This window comes from Epinephelus moara, chromosome 24 (genome assembly GCF_006386435.1).
Source record: "Epinephelus moara isolate mb chromosome 24, YSFRI_EMoa_1.0, whole genome shotgun sequence".
NCBI classification, from domain to species: Eukaryota; Metazoa; Chordata; class Actinopteri; order Perciformes; family Serranidae; genus Epinephelus; species Epinephelus moara.
Genome location: NC_065529.1, coordinates 52,048,435 through 52,060,204, shown reverse-complemented (window position 1 = coordinate 52,060,204; position 11,770 = coordinate 52,048,435). Strand labels below are relative to the sequence as shown.

The window sequence follows — 11,770 nt, the reverse complement described above, 5'->3', positions numbered from 1 at the left end:
ATGATTTTGAACGACATGCTATACTATGACTTTTTTGTTCATGATTTTGGACGACATGCTATACTATGACTTTTTTGTTCATGATTTTGGACGACATGCTATACTATGACTTTTTTTCATGATTTTGAACGACATGCTATACTATGACTTTTTATTCATGATTTTGAACAACATACTATAGTGTGACCTTTTTTTTCATGATTTTGAACAACATGCTATACTATNTGACTTTTTTTTCATGATTTTGAACAACATACTATAGTGTGACCTTTTTTTTCATGATTTTGAACGACATGCTATAGTGTGACCTTTTTTTTCATGATTTTGAACGACATGCTATAGTATGGCGTTTTTTCATGATTTTTAATTACATTCTATACGATGACATTTTTAAGATATTTATGACGACATGCTGTACTATGTTTGTTTGTGGTTTTTCACAACATACTACACTATTTTATTTTTTTTCAAGATTTTTGACGACATACTGACGTTTTTATGAGTCTTGACGACATGCTATATTATGATGTCATGATATTTTTGACAACATTCGTATTTTTACCACCATATTATACATTTTTTAATAAAACATGTCAGTTTCCACATTATAACAAAATATTTCAGGTGTGATCATGAAAGAAAAATGCTCAGTTTCTGTTGAAAACATGTCATTTGTGCTGTGACATTATCAAATGTGTCGAGTATTCCCTCAGTCAGATTTTAAACAGAGTAAAGATGGCTAACGCTTCGTTCTTCCCCTCAGATTTAAGAAGAAGACGAGGAATTGAGGACAGCCAAGATGGCCGCCTGGATCAGCTCTTTCCTCCTATATTACGTCACCTCTCAGCGTTCACTGTGTAAATTGTCTCCACCTGTTTTGTTCTTCAATGCAGTTTTAAATAAAGTTGTATTCTGTATAAAAACATGTTTGTAGTTTGTTCTAAAGGTTTCACACTGTGTCCTCACAAACGTGTCTTAATAAGCCTCTGTCCTGACAAACCAGTCTCAATAAACCTGTGTCCTCATGAACCAGTGTCCTCACAAAACAGTGTGTCCTCCTAAACCTGTGTTCTCTCAAACCAGTCTTAATAAACACGTGTCCTCACAAACCAGTCTCAATAAACCTGTGTCCTCATGAACCAGAGTGTCCTCATAAACCTGTGTCCTCACAAACTTGTCCTCCTAAACCTGTGTCCTCTCAAACCAGTCCAGAGTGTCCTCATAAACCTGTGTCCTCACAAACCAGGGGGTCCTGATAACCAATGTCCACAATCCAGCGTCATCACAAACCAGTGTCCTTACAAGTCATAGTGCCAGACTGTCTCCGAGTTCTTACTGGATGTAGACCTGTGACTAACACGGCTCTGCTGAAGACGAACAGAAGAGACCGAAGATGATCAGGTTTGATGTGGTTAAAGATTTTTAATAATATTGAAATACAATCAAACAGGCATAGTTCTGTACAAACAGTTTGTGTTAGTGCGAGCTGCAGAAACATGATCATCACATAAATTATTATTCGTACCGATTTGTCTCCAAAACACATTTAAAGGATTCTGCATTAAACAAAACTTTGATGTGAGGTGACAGACGGTGACCATGGAAACAAATACTATCGACTGAATTAAAACGTTCTGGATGTTTGAACATTGGTTAAACGTTTGCACACACAGGTGGACTGCCAGATGATTGACAGATGAAACCACTAGTTTAATATTTTCAATTTTTCCTTTGATAGGAAACTCGGCGGTCTCCATGGAAACAGTTAATGAAATGTGTTTACATGTAAATGTATGTCAATAGGCAGCAGGACGAGAGATGAGTCGCTCTAATGAGTCAATCAGAGGAGAGCTGATCTGATTGGTGATTGATGGATTGATCAGATGTTCTTACAGTGAACAAACCAGAAACACAATGTTTACAGTCCGTCTTCCTCCTGATGATGAAACCTCCTAACTACAAACCGTCACATTAATACCTCCTATCTGCAGGTCCTGGGGGCGGGGCTTAATGATGTTGGCTCTGGCGCCCCCTCAGAACTAACTTTACATTTTGAGCTCCACTGCTGGGCAGAACTGTTGAACTCTGTCCACTGAAAAACAAACACTCTTATTTTGGTTTCCTGAAGTAAGTCGGATCCTCCTGTCGCCCCCTGCTGGACGCACCCGCTCGTCTCTGTGAACAGAAACTCTTCAGTTGTTTACATTCCTGTCGCTGAGTTATTTAATCAGCTGTTGGGATTTATTAATAAATATTAGTCATAAAACAGTTATGGTTACATTATATTTACATGTTAACGTTTTTATGATGTCATAAAAATTATCAGCCTCTGATTCGTCACCATGCGAGTCTGAACCTCCGCCCCCAAGTAGCAACTGTCCAATCACACCTTAGCAACCGTTACTCAGCCTGTGCAGGGGCGGAGTTTTGACTGGTCACATCATTTTATCAACTTTTCAAAAACAACAGTGAAAATGTGAAGAAGAGATGAAACAGTGTGAGCTGCTCGTGTTCTTGTCAGGCTCAGTTGCCTCTGACAGCAGTGACCCGGCGTTACCGAGTCCAGGAGCTGAGAGAAAACGCTGTTATTTGGTTACTCTGCTAAAATCTAGATTCCACACTGAAACGTCGGAGGCGGTCCTGAATGCATCCTGACTGAAACCCAGTAACTCTCAGGTGAGGTTAAAACTGATTCTGCCACAGAAACGTGCCGTCAGGACGTAAAGCCAACTTCAGACGTGCCGTCATTGCATACAGAGTCAGAGGAGACTCGAGAGGGCGGCGCCAACTGAGGCAAAGACCCGAGTTTGAAATGTTTCAACTAGTTCAGCTGAAAGTGAAGCAGCATCGTCGTGATCGTCCCATCAGGTGTTTACATCAGCGGCAGTCGTGTGATTTGGAGGTGTTAGACATGTTTTAATGTTTACAGTTATAGGCGATGTCATGTTTCTTTGGACAGAACACGGATGGATAAATAACCCAAATAACCAAACTGTAAACAGACGGATGGAAACAACAACATGAGGAGAAAATCCAAACACTGAGCTCAGAGTCTGAAAATAATCAGACTAAAGACAGTAGATGAAACATCTCACACTTCCTGTCTGTAGAGTCAGTTTGACATCCCGCCTGAAAACGTCACACTTTACTCTCAGCGTCACAGTTTGTGATGTCACAGCTCGCCGTCACAGAACAAACACACTGTGATCCCACAGGACATCACAGCGGCGTCAGTTCAGGCCTCTGCTGAAAGCTCAGGATGAGTCTGAATTCAGACAGGAAGTAGAGACAACAAACAAACAACAGCAGAGTCTGTTGGCATGGCGATGTGTCAATCTGTTCTTCCCATGATGCTTTGTGTCCGTTTGTTTTGATATATGAATATTAGAACAGTCTAAATACATGAAACAGTGACGTTATGTGACGCTGATTATGGTGATTACACATGGAAACAAGCAAGCAATCAGGTGTGGGCGTGTCTCTGCAGTGAACCAATGAGGTGTGGGCGTGTCTCTGCAGTGAACCAATAAGGTGTGGGCGTGTCTTTACAGTGAACCAATCGGGTGTGGGCGTGTCTCTGCAGTGAACCAATCAGGTGTGGGCGTGTCTCTGCAGTGAACCAATCAGGTGTGGGCGTGTCTCTGCAGTGAACCAATCAGTGACAGTGAGAACAAACATTTGCTGCACAAGTTAAAACATTCACATGAATAAAATCACGGCGACGCCCAGTCACAGTTCCCATGATGCTTCACTCTGTGAGTCCAGCTGGTGTTGAGCGTCTCCGTCTTCACAGTTTGGATCCAGGTTGTAGTTTCAGTCTCAGTGTTCTGCTGGTTCTGCTCCGCCTGTCTTTCGGCTCTACTTGGTTCCGGTCCAGGCTCGGTCTGAGTGAGGCGAGGGAGCGCAGAGCTCTGAGTCGGAGTCCGACTCCCCCTCTGCGATGTATGGGTGGACGGTGGCGCAGCGGGCGGCGCCTCCTCCTCCTCTTCCTCCTCCTCCTTGGTGGTCTCCCAGGTTGGCAGAGGAGTAGAAGCTGTTGTTGAGAAAGTCCAGGTTCTCTCTCGACTGGGAGATGGAGAAGCCGCTGAAGGAGCGCTCCAGCTCCTCGTGGTCCACAGACGGGATGGAGATGGAGGCGTCGCTGTCCGGCTTTAGCTCCTCCTCCCCTCCTCCTCCTCCTCCTCCTCCTCCTCCTCCCTCTGGTCTTTCGTTCCCTCGGTCTCCGGTGCTTTGTCGGTGGGATCGGTTCCCGCCATGTCTCTCTCCAGCCGGAGGAGGCGGGAGTCGGACCAGTGACCCATCTCCTACTGGACTTGGAGTGTTGCCGTGGCTATGCTGGGAAGGGGGTGGGGCCTGCTGGTGGAGCTGCGAACTGATTGGCTGCCAGGAAGTAGAGGCTGGACAGGTGGGGGCGTTGTAGTTCCTGTGTCCAGTGGAGCTGCTGGAGCGAACCATCTTTGTCACCGCTCGACTCTTCTCATTGTTATCGGCAGGAAGCACCCTGTAAACAACAACAAGTAAACAACCAGTAAACAAACAGGAAGCACCCTGTAAACAACAAGTAAACAACCAGTAAACAAACAGGAAGCACCCTGTAAACAACAACCAGTAAACAAACAGGAAGCACCCTGTTAACAATAACAGAGTTGATGAATGAGCTTCTGCCGGTACATCCTCGCTGTCATACGTCCCTGGAGAATCTCAATGCTGATTGGCTATCGCTGTGCGAATAGGTCACTGAAGTTCATATTTTTCAACTCACGACGCAAAATTGTACCACTTAATTCGCAAATTTTGCGTCATGTCCACTGCAACGCCGCCCGGTCGGGATTCACATCTAATCACATCTTTACATTGACTTCACATGTCATTCACTCATGTCAACAAGCAAACAAACAACAACACCTTATGACAAATAAACAAACACGAATCACCCTGTAAACAACACACATAAACAAACAGGAAGCACCCTGTAAACAATATGAAGAAAACAACAAGTAAACAAACAAACAAACAACACCTTGTAAACAACATGTCAACAACAAGTAAACAAACAGGCAGCACCCTGTAAACATGTCAACATGTTATGTAACCATGTTATGTAAAAACATGTAAACAAAAAGTAAACAACATGTCATGTAAACATGTAAACATGTCATGTAAACAACATGTAGACAACATGTCATGTTAACATGTAAACAACATGACATGTAAACAACATGTAGACAACATGTCATGTAAACATGTAAACATGTCATGTTGTTTACATGTTAACATGTCATGTTGTTTACATGTCATGTTAACATGTAAACAACATGACATGTAAACAACATGTAGACAACATGTCATGTAAACATGTAAACATGTCATGTAAACAACATGTCACGTTAACAACATGTAAACAACAACATGCGGTCTCCCAGTGTCGGCGGACACTCACTGTAGCATCTTGGAGATGGACTGGCTCTTTTCCAGATGATCCACCGGACTGTGGTAGGGCGGCGCCGGGTCAGGCTCCTTGGATCCAAAGTAGGCGTCGGTCTCGGCCTGAGGGATTCCCATTCGCTGGATGTAGATGTTCACCAGGAAGTCCAACTTTCTCTCCATGGACAGGACCTGAGAGACACATGAGCAGCAGAGGACCAATCAGATTCAAGATTGAAGCTACATCAGAGAAACCAGCAGAGCTTTTGGTGCTGCTCTGCTCAAAGTGTTTTTGCAGCAGACTGGTTGCCACTGGTTACCTGCTTCTCCACCTTCCCCAGCCGGCCCATCATGCTCGGGTCCTCAGGAAGTTCCTCGCTGGCTGTTTTGGGACGGTCCTTGTCTGCGATTGGTGTCCCTCTGCCGACTATCTGATCCACCCTGCCAATTAGGAGACAGCATGAGTCAGCTCCGGGACACCGGCCCCTGATTTCACCACTGACATGAGTTCTATAGATTAAACTTTTTACCACCGTGTGTGAAACAGCGAGGCGCCTCGCTGCAGGACGTCCTAAAGGTCATGAATGTGTCATATTGTTTCTGTTGGTTTATCATTTTAATTTTTTTCTGTCTCACTTCAGTTTCCACTCCACACACACTTTTATACTTTGCCCACCAGGTGACAGTGTTTTTCCTTCTGTATGTAGTTTTTCTTGGTTTTGAGAAAATATATTTTTCTGTTTGACATTGTTTTCTGGTGAATTTTAAGAGCTGCTTGATAATGATGTGAATATATTGTGATGTCAGAGTGACGTATTTGGACCTGAAGGAGACGATGTAGTTAGACACAGGACTGTTAAACATTGCTGGGGGAGCAGAGCTGCAGAAATCTGTGTCCAGTTAATGTGTCGTATTGTTTCTGCAGGAGTGAATAAATGCTGTGAAACATCATCTGTCCAGGCCCCGCCCACACACGTTACACAAGGAAATATTAAGGAGATCATGGATGCAGGGGGGGACGGAGGTCTTACCTTGACTGGAGGTTCTTGATGCGGGCGAGCATGTCCAGGTGTCCCGCTGAATACTGTTCGATCACGTCCATGACATCATAGGGACGAAGACTCTCCTTAAACTTCCTCTTTGACACCATGAAACGCATTATACTGAGAGACAGGAAGAAAACAGGAAGTCAGCGCTCAGGAGGTCTCAGGCTCAGGGTCAGGGTCAGGGACTGATGTGGAGGCTCTCAGACCGTCAGTGGGTCTGGACTAAAACAACGACATCAGATTAAGGAGGGGACGGAGCTCAGAGCTCCGAGGAGTCAGCTGAGGCAGCTCAACATCCAATCAGGATCCTCCCTGAAGACGCATCCTACATATGTCCAACTGGGACGTATAGTGTTTGAACACTAGAATATTTTGTCTCGACTCTGACATTTCACATTTCACTCTCACTGACACTGCAGAATTGATGAATGAGCTTCTGCCGGTACATCCTTGCTGTCATACGTCCCCGGAGGATCTCAATGCTGATCACTGAAGTTCACATTTTTCAACTCACGACGCAAAATTGTACCACTTAATTCGCAAATTTTGCGTCATGTCCACTGCAACGCCACCCGGTGGGGATTCACATCTAATCAGATCTTTACATTGACTTCACGTCATTCACTGGCGCCCAGCGTGAACACATTACAGTTCCCAACCTGAAACCACCAGGTCCTGAAAAGCCCGATGGGTCGGACCAGGTTCGGGCTGAAAACATGCCCTGATTGGCCGGGTCGGGCAGGGCTGGGGCTACGGGAAATAAAATATTTTTATTAAATAAATAAATGAATAATATTAAAGTGCAGGGAGAGAAGGAGAGGGAGCAGCCAGGCTCTGGACTCTCTATCCGTCCTCCCATTCAGAGCAGGATACTCTCAGACAGGGAAATACAGAGAGTCGGTGATCACGAATATGTCTTACTGGATTGGTCGAGGCCCGGGTTAACAACGACTGCCATCAGTGCTGTTGACCTACAGGGTGCTGGTGGAAATTGGACTACTGTTAGTCGAAAAAGGAGAGGAGGAAGGCGTGTCCATAGGCAGAAAGGGAAGAGGAAAGGCAAGAGTCTAGCACTGAGAGTAGGGACGTTGAATGTTGGGACTGTGACAGGGAGAGCTAGAGAGGTGGCTGACATGATGCAGAGGAGGAAGGTAGATATACTGTGTGTTCAGGAGACTAGGTGGAACGGTAGCAAGGCCAGAAGCTTAGGAGCAGGGTTCAAACTGTTTTATCATGGTGTGGATGGGAAGAGAAACGGGGTAGGAGTTATCCTGAAGGAGGAGTTTGTTAGGAATGTTGTGGAGGTGAAAAGAGTGTCAGATAGGGTGATGAGTCTGAAGCTAGAAACTGAAGGTGTAGTAGTTACGCCTCACAGGTAGGATGTGAGTTAGAGGAGAAGGAGAAATTCTGCAGTGAGTTAGATGAAGTGATGCAGAATATCCCGAGAGGTGAGAGAGTGGTGATTGGTGCAGACTTCAATGGACATGTTGGGGCAGGGAACAGAGGGGAAGAGGAGGTGATCGGGAGGGATGGGGAGGTGATGGGCAGCTTTGGCATCCAGGATAGAAGGACGCAGAAGGACAGATGGTGGTAGACTTTGCAAAAAGGATGGAAATGGCTGCAGTGAATACTTTCTTCCAGAAGAGGCAGGAACATAGGGTGACTTATAAGAGCGGAGGCAGGAGCACACAGGTGGACTACATCTTGTGTAGACGATGTAATCTGAAGGAGATCAGTTGGGTGAGAGTGTAGCCAGACAGCATAGGATGGTGGTGTGAAGGGTGACTCTGGTGGTGAGGAAGATGAAGAGGACAAAGGCAGAGCAGAGGATGAAGTGGTGGAAGCTGAAGAAGGAAGAGGGTTGTGTGGTTTTCAGGGAGGAGGTGAGACAGGGTCTGGGTGGCCAGGAGGTGCTCCCAAATGACTGGACAACTACAGCTAATGTTATCAGAGAGACAGGTAGGAGAGTACTGGGTGTGTCATCTGGAAGGAAAGGAGATAAGGAGACTTGGTGATGGAGTGAGGAAGTGTAGGAGTGCATACAGAGAAAGAGGTTAGCTAAGAAGATGTGGGACACTGAGAGGACTGAAGAGAATCGACAGGGGTACACGGCGATTCAGCGTAAGGTGAAGGTAGAGGTGGCAAAGGCCAAACAAAGTGCGTACGACTTGTATGATAGGTTGGACAGTCAGGAGGGAGAGACTGATTTATACAGGTTAGGGTGATTAAGGACAGAGATGGGAATGTTCTAACAGGTGCCACAAGTGTGATGGGAAGATGGAAAGAGTTCTTTGAAGAGTTGATGAATGAGGAAAATGAGAGAGAACAAAGAGTAGAAGAGGTGACCATTGTGGAGCAGGAAGGAGCAAAGATTAGTGAGGATGAAGAGTGAAGGCAGTTGGTTCTGATGATGTACCTGTGGAGGTGTGGAAGTGGAGTTTCTGACTAGGTTTTTCAACAAGGTCTTAGACAATGAGAGGAGGCCTGAGGATGGAGGAGGAGTGTGCTGGTGCTGACTTTTAAGAACAAGGGAGACGTGCAGAGTTGTGGCAACTACAGAGGGATAAAGTTGATGAGCCATACAATGAAGCTGCGGGAAAGAGAAGTGGAAGCTAGACTAAGAGCAGAGGTGAGCGTCTGTGAGCAGCAGTGTGGTTTCATGCCAAGAAAAAGTAGTGCAGATGCAGTATTTGCTTTGAGGATGCTGATGGAGAAGTACAGAGAAGGTCAAAGGGAACTGCATATGACAGGGTGCTGAGAGAGGAGCTGTGGTGTTGTATGAGGACGTCTGGAGTGGCAGAGAAGTGTTGGTGGTGCAGGACATGTATGAGAGCTGCAGCACAGTGGTGAGGTGTGCTGTAGGTGTGACAGAGGAGTTAAAGGTGGAGGTGGGACTGCATCAAGGATCAGCTCTGAGCCCCTCCTTGTTGCTATGGTGATGGACAGGTTGACAGATGAGGTCAGACAGGAACCTCCATGGACTATGATGTTTGCAGATGACACTGTGACCTGTAGTGAGAGCAGGTGGAGGAACCTCACTGAGGTCACAGTTTATGTCCCTCCTCACTCAGAGTCACTCTGAGAACTGTCCTCCTGTCTGAGAGGACGGCTGGACGAAGTGAGGGAAACACAAAGTGCACTAACGTTACACTTCTGGACGTGTCCTGTATGTTCTGAGGGTAACTGGACTTCCTCCAGAGTTCTGGACCACAGACTGATCCAGAATCTGATTCTGCTTCCAGACTGAAGAACTCAACTTTACAGACCTCCTAAATATAAATAATGGACAGGAGAGGAGCTGGAAGAGGACTGACCACCAACAACAAGGATAATAATAATAACAATAAAATCAATAATAATAATAATTATTATAATAATAATAATGATGATAATAAAGATAATAATGATAATATCAATAATAATAACAATAAAAGTAATATAATAATAATAATAATATAATAATAATGATAATAAAGGATGTCTTACCACAGAGCATGACAGAGGAGCAGACAGTGTCAGACAACAGAAAACAGTAAAACAACAGAAAAGAATGAAGCTGGGTGGAGGTCAGACTGACTGGTCTTACCCAACAGCTGATGGTGACCTTTGACCCTGGGGTGAGGAGCACAAATAAACCAAAACACAAACAAAAAGAATGTGAATAAAAAGCAGAATGACTTCAGTGCAGCAAATAAACCATGAGACGAGCGATGAATGATGAGCAGCTAACAGACGTGACTCCTGGATGACTGCGTACCAGATGGCTCTGATGGTGACCTTTAACCCTGGCGTCAGGTCCTGAGGGACGAACTCGCAGTGGCAGCTCTTGTTGTCATCAGCCATGTCTTCTCCCGGCAGGCTGGCCTCTGAAACAACAACAACAACGTCACATGAAATGTGGCGCTGCGGCAGCAGATGATGGACGACGCGTCTCCTCTTCCTCCCACGGTACAAACATGAAGCCGAAACATCCTGGATACGGTCGCCGCCATCATACGCTGATGACATCATCTGGAGTCAGAGTCTATGCAGTGGTGATCTCCACAGTATCCAGTTCATGGCCATTTGCTAACGTGAAGGGGGCAGGGCTTATGACCTGTACTGTTGCCAGCCACCAGGGGGCGATCCAGATGTTTCGGCTTCACATTTGGAGAGCTGTCACTGCGTCCATCTTTATTATACAGTCCACAGAGTTCTGCAGGGGTGACGTGTTTCTGTCGTCTGACCCTGAGGGCAGCGTCGCCCTGGTTTCCTCGTCAAACAGCCAATCACATCGTTCTGTTGGATTTCAGATTATTACAGAAAACAAACAAATGTTTCTGATCCTTCACTGATGAACACCACTTTATGATTATTGAAGTATAAATTCAATCAGCAGAAGTAGAGAACTAACATCACATGACTGCGGTCACATGACTTAACGTCAGCACCTCAGCGAGGCTGTAAAGTCGTGTTTGGCGTGACGACGTCCTGCAGTCTCGTCTCGTCTCGCTAGAGACACAAAAAGCTTCTAAATTCACAGTGATGTAGAGACAAAGCTGAAAGTCTCTGAGTTTGTTGTAACCACAGAACTTTTATCACACATCTGACCCTCAAGATGAGGGAACAGGAAGTGCTAACATGCTAACACGCTAACTCATTTCTGGAGGACTGTGTGGATGAAACATTTATTATGGACGTCCTGATCATGACCGGATAACTCTGGCCCCTAACTAATGAGTTACGTTAGTTAGATAGTTCATGAGTGAGTGAGTGAGTAGACTTTTATTATATTTATTTAACTTCAGTAATGACGGAGAATGGGGGGTGTTGGCGTGTGTGTGTGTGTGTTACGCTGTGTCTCCAATCAGATACCTTACATGTGAGTGTGTAACACCAAATTATTACAGAATGAACCCAGTGATCAACCTGCTGACCTGCTGACCTCCGTCCTACAACACTTTCAACACCTTCTCATCCCAAGTCGTCACATCTCGCCGCTTCATCAGCGGACTTTCTCGTCTACGTTTCATGTGCTAGGTGTCCTCCTGTGTCTCTTGCTGACAGTCCAGGACGCCGCAACCAACAACAGGACATATAAAAAAAGCAGGTGGTTAGGTTTAGAAATAAACATCATGGTTTGGCTCGACACTCATACAGGAAGTGAACACTGAACCTCAGGGTGAAAGTTCAGGGTTTGTTGGACCCGCCCACCTCCCTCCTGCTCACCCTATACTGTTCAGCTCATTATAGACACTGTTGGGGCTGACATCACGATGATGTCATGATGACATCACGATGACATCATGTTATCAGCTGGA

The 11,770-nt window shown here is 45.4% G+C and overlaps 2 protein-coding genes across 2 annotated transcripts in view; one reads left to right on the top strand and one right to left on the bottom strand.

Annotated features, from left to right (window-relative positions):
• The window catches only part of ddx27 (DEAD (Asp-Glu-Ala-Asp) box polypeptide 27), an 18,426-nt gene extending 17,505 nt beyond the window's left edge, over positions 1 to 921 (top strand). Inside the window, exon 21 of the mRNA XM_050037740.1 lies at positions 764 to 921. Within this exon, the coding sequence (XP_049893697.1) occupies positions 764 to 788 (25 nt within the window). The 3' untranslated portion in view covers positions 789 to 921. The remainder of the gene's footprint in view (positions 1 to 763) is intronic.
• A 498-nt stretch (positions 922 to 1,419) lies between these two features.
• Positions 1,420 to 11,770, bottom strand: part of LOC126385944 (uncharacterized) — a 30,356-nt gene continuing 20,005 nt past the window's right edge. Inside the window, exons 5-10 of the mRNA XM_050037987.1 lie at positions 11,387 to 11,419; positions 10,228 to 10,336; positions 6,456 to 6,587; positions 5,745 to 5,865; positions 5,441 to 5,616; positions 1,420 to 4,501 (exon numbers count right to left, since the gene is read on the bottom strand). Coding sequence (XP_049893944.1) covers positions 3,859 to 4,501; positions 5,441 to 5,616; positions 5,745 to 5,865; positions 6,456 to 6,587; positions 10,228 to 10,336; positions 11,387 to 11,419 — 1,214 coding nt within the window. The 3' untranslated portion in view covers positions 1,420 to 3,858. The remainder of the gene's footprint in view (positions 4,502 to 5,440; positions 5,617 to 5,744; positions 5,866 to 6,455; positions 6,588 to 10,227; positions 10,337 to 11,386; positions 11,420 to 11,770) is intronic.